Raw genomic sequence first — 1,392 nt, 5'->3', positions numbered from 1 at the left:
AGGGCAATATACCAGAATATATATATTTTTATATATATTATATATATCATATATAAAATATATCAGAAGATATATTTTATACATATTATAGGTCAATGTATCAGAAGGTATATTTTATACCTATATTATATATAGGGCAATATACCAGAATATATATATTTTTATATATATTATATAAAGGTCAATATCTCAGAAAAAAAATATATATGTTATAATATATATAACATAAAGGTCAATATAGAGTATTACATTCTATATATATATATTATATAGAGATCAATATATCAGAATATATATACATGTTATAATACATTAGATATAACATAAAGGTCAATATAGAGTATTACATTCTATATATATATTATAGAGGTCAATATATCAGAATATATATATACACTACATGTTATGGTATAATATAATATAAAGGTCAATATATCAATATATATTTTATATATGTATCTACTGCATAGAGGTCGATATACCAGAATAACAGTAACAGATGGCACACGCAGGGGTTTAAAAATCAGAATAAAAGGCAAAGCTGATGCTGGAGGGTCTTCCCACATCCAGGAGAGGGAGATGATCCAATGTTCCAGCCCGCAGGGCTCAGGGATCCCCAGCCCGTGTCTCCAGGGGATATAAAACACACCCCGCCTCCAAATTATTCCCACCCCAAGGAGCAACAAGAAGCCTCTCCTCGTTTTCCCAAAGGGATGCGGGCAACCCAGGGGATATGGGGGAGGTTTTTCCACGAAAGTTTGGCACACAGGGGTGGGAATTTCGGTGGGATATTGGGAAGGAATGGCTGGCTGGGAGGGGGGGGAGGCCCTGGCCCAGGTTGCCCAGAGAACCGCCCCTGGATCCCTGGAAGTGTCCAAGGCCAGGCTGGAACAACCTGGGCTGGTGGATCCTCCCAGAGCCTGGAGGAGAGGAATCCCCTTCATGACACCAGAGCAGGTGCCGGACGGCGGGAAGGAGGGGATTTCCCTGGGAAAACAGGAGCGTGAGGGCTCCCCCACAGCCAGCCGGGGAAGGCGGGAGGGGAGCTGAGGGGAGAACGAGGGGAGCGGAGCGGGGTGTCCCCTGAGGGCACCCCCGGCCCGCGGGTCACCCTCAGCCCCTCACGGGGGGGGGACGCGCGGGGGGATCGCGACTCCTACCGGCTGCAGGAGGCGGCCGCGCCGGGGGTGCCGTCCGCCGGGCGGGGCGGGCTGCTGGCCCTGCTGCGTCTCCGCCGAGGGGGTTTCTGGCCCGGGGGCTCTGCCTCCATGGGGCTGGGAGCGGGGTTGGGAGCAGGACTGGGAGCGGGAGCGGAGCCGCCTCAGCCCGGTCACAAATGGCGGCGGCGGCGCCGGCGGCGGTTTGAAAATGGCGGCGGCGGCGGCGGCGGCG

General features: G+C 49.9%; 1 protein-coding gene across 1 annotated transcript in view; it reads right to left on the bottom strand.

Moving 5' to 3' along the window:
• Nucleotides 1-1,370, bottom strand: part of LOC108509854 (neuroepithelial cell-transforming gene 1 protein-like) — a 42,945-nt gene extending 41,575 nt beyond the window's left edge. Inside the window, exon 1 of the mRNA XM_017839447.1 lies at nt 1,161-1,370. Coding sequence (XP_017694936.1) covers nt 1,161-1,270 — 110 coding nt within the window. The 5' untranslated portion in view covers nt 1,271-1,370. The remainder of the gene's footprint in view (nt 1-1,160) is intronic.
• Between the last annotated feature and the right edge of the window lie 22 nt (nt 1,371-1,392).

Source organism: Lepidothrix coronata, unplaced genomic scaffold (assembly GCF_001604755.1).
Source record: "Lepidothrix coronata isolate B3197 unplaced genomic scaffold, Lepidothrix_coronata-1.0 Scaffold416, whole genome shotgun sequence".
NCBI classification, from domain to species: domain Eukaryota; kingdom Metazoa; phylum Chordata; class Aves; order Passeriformes; family Pipridae; genus Lepidothrix; species Lepidothrix coronata.
This window is presented reverse-complemented; position numbering and strand designations above follow the sequence as displayed.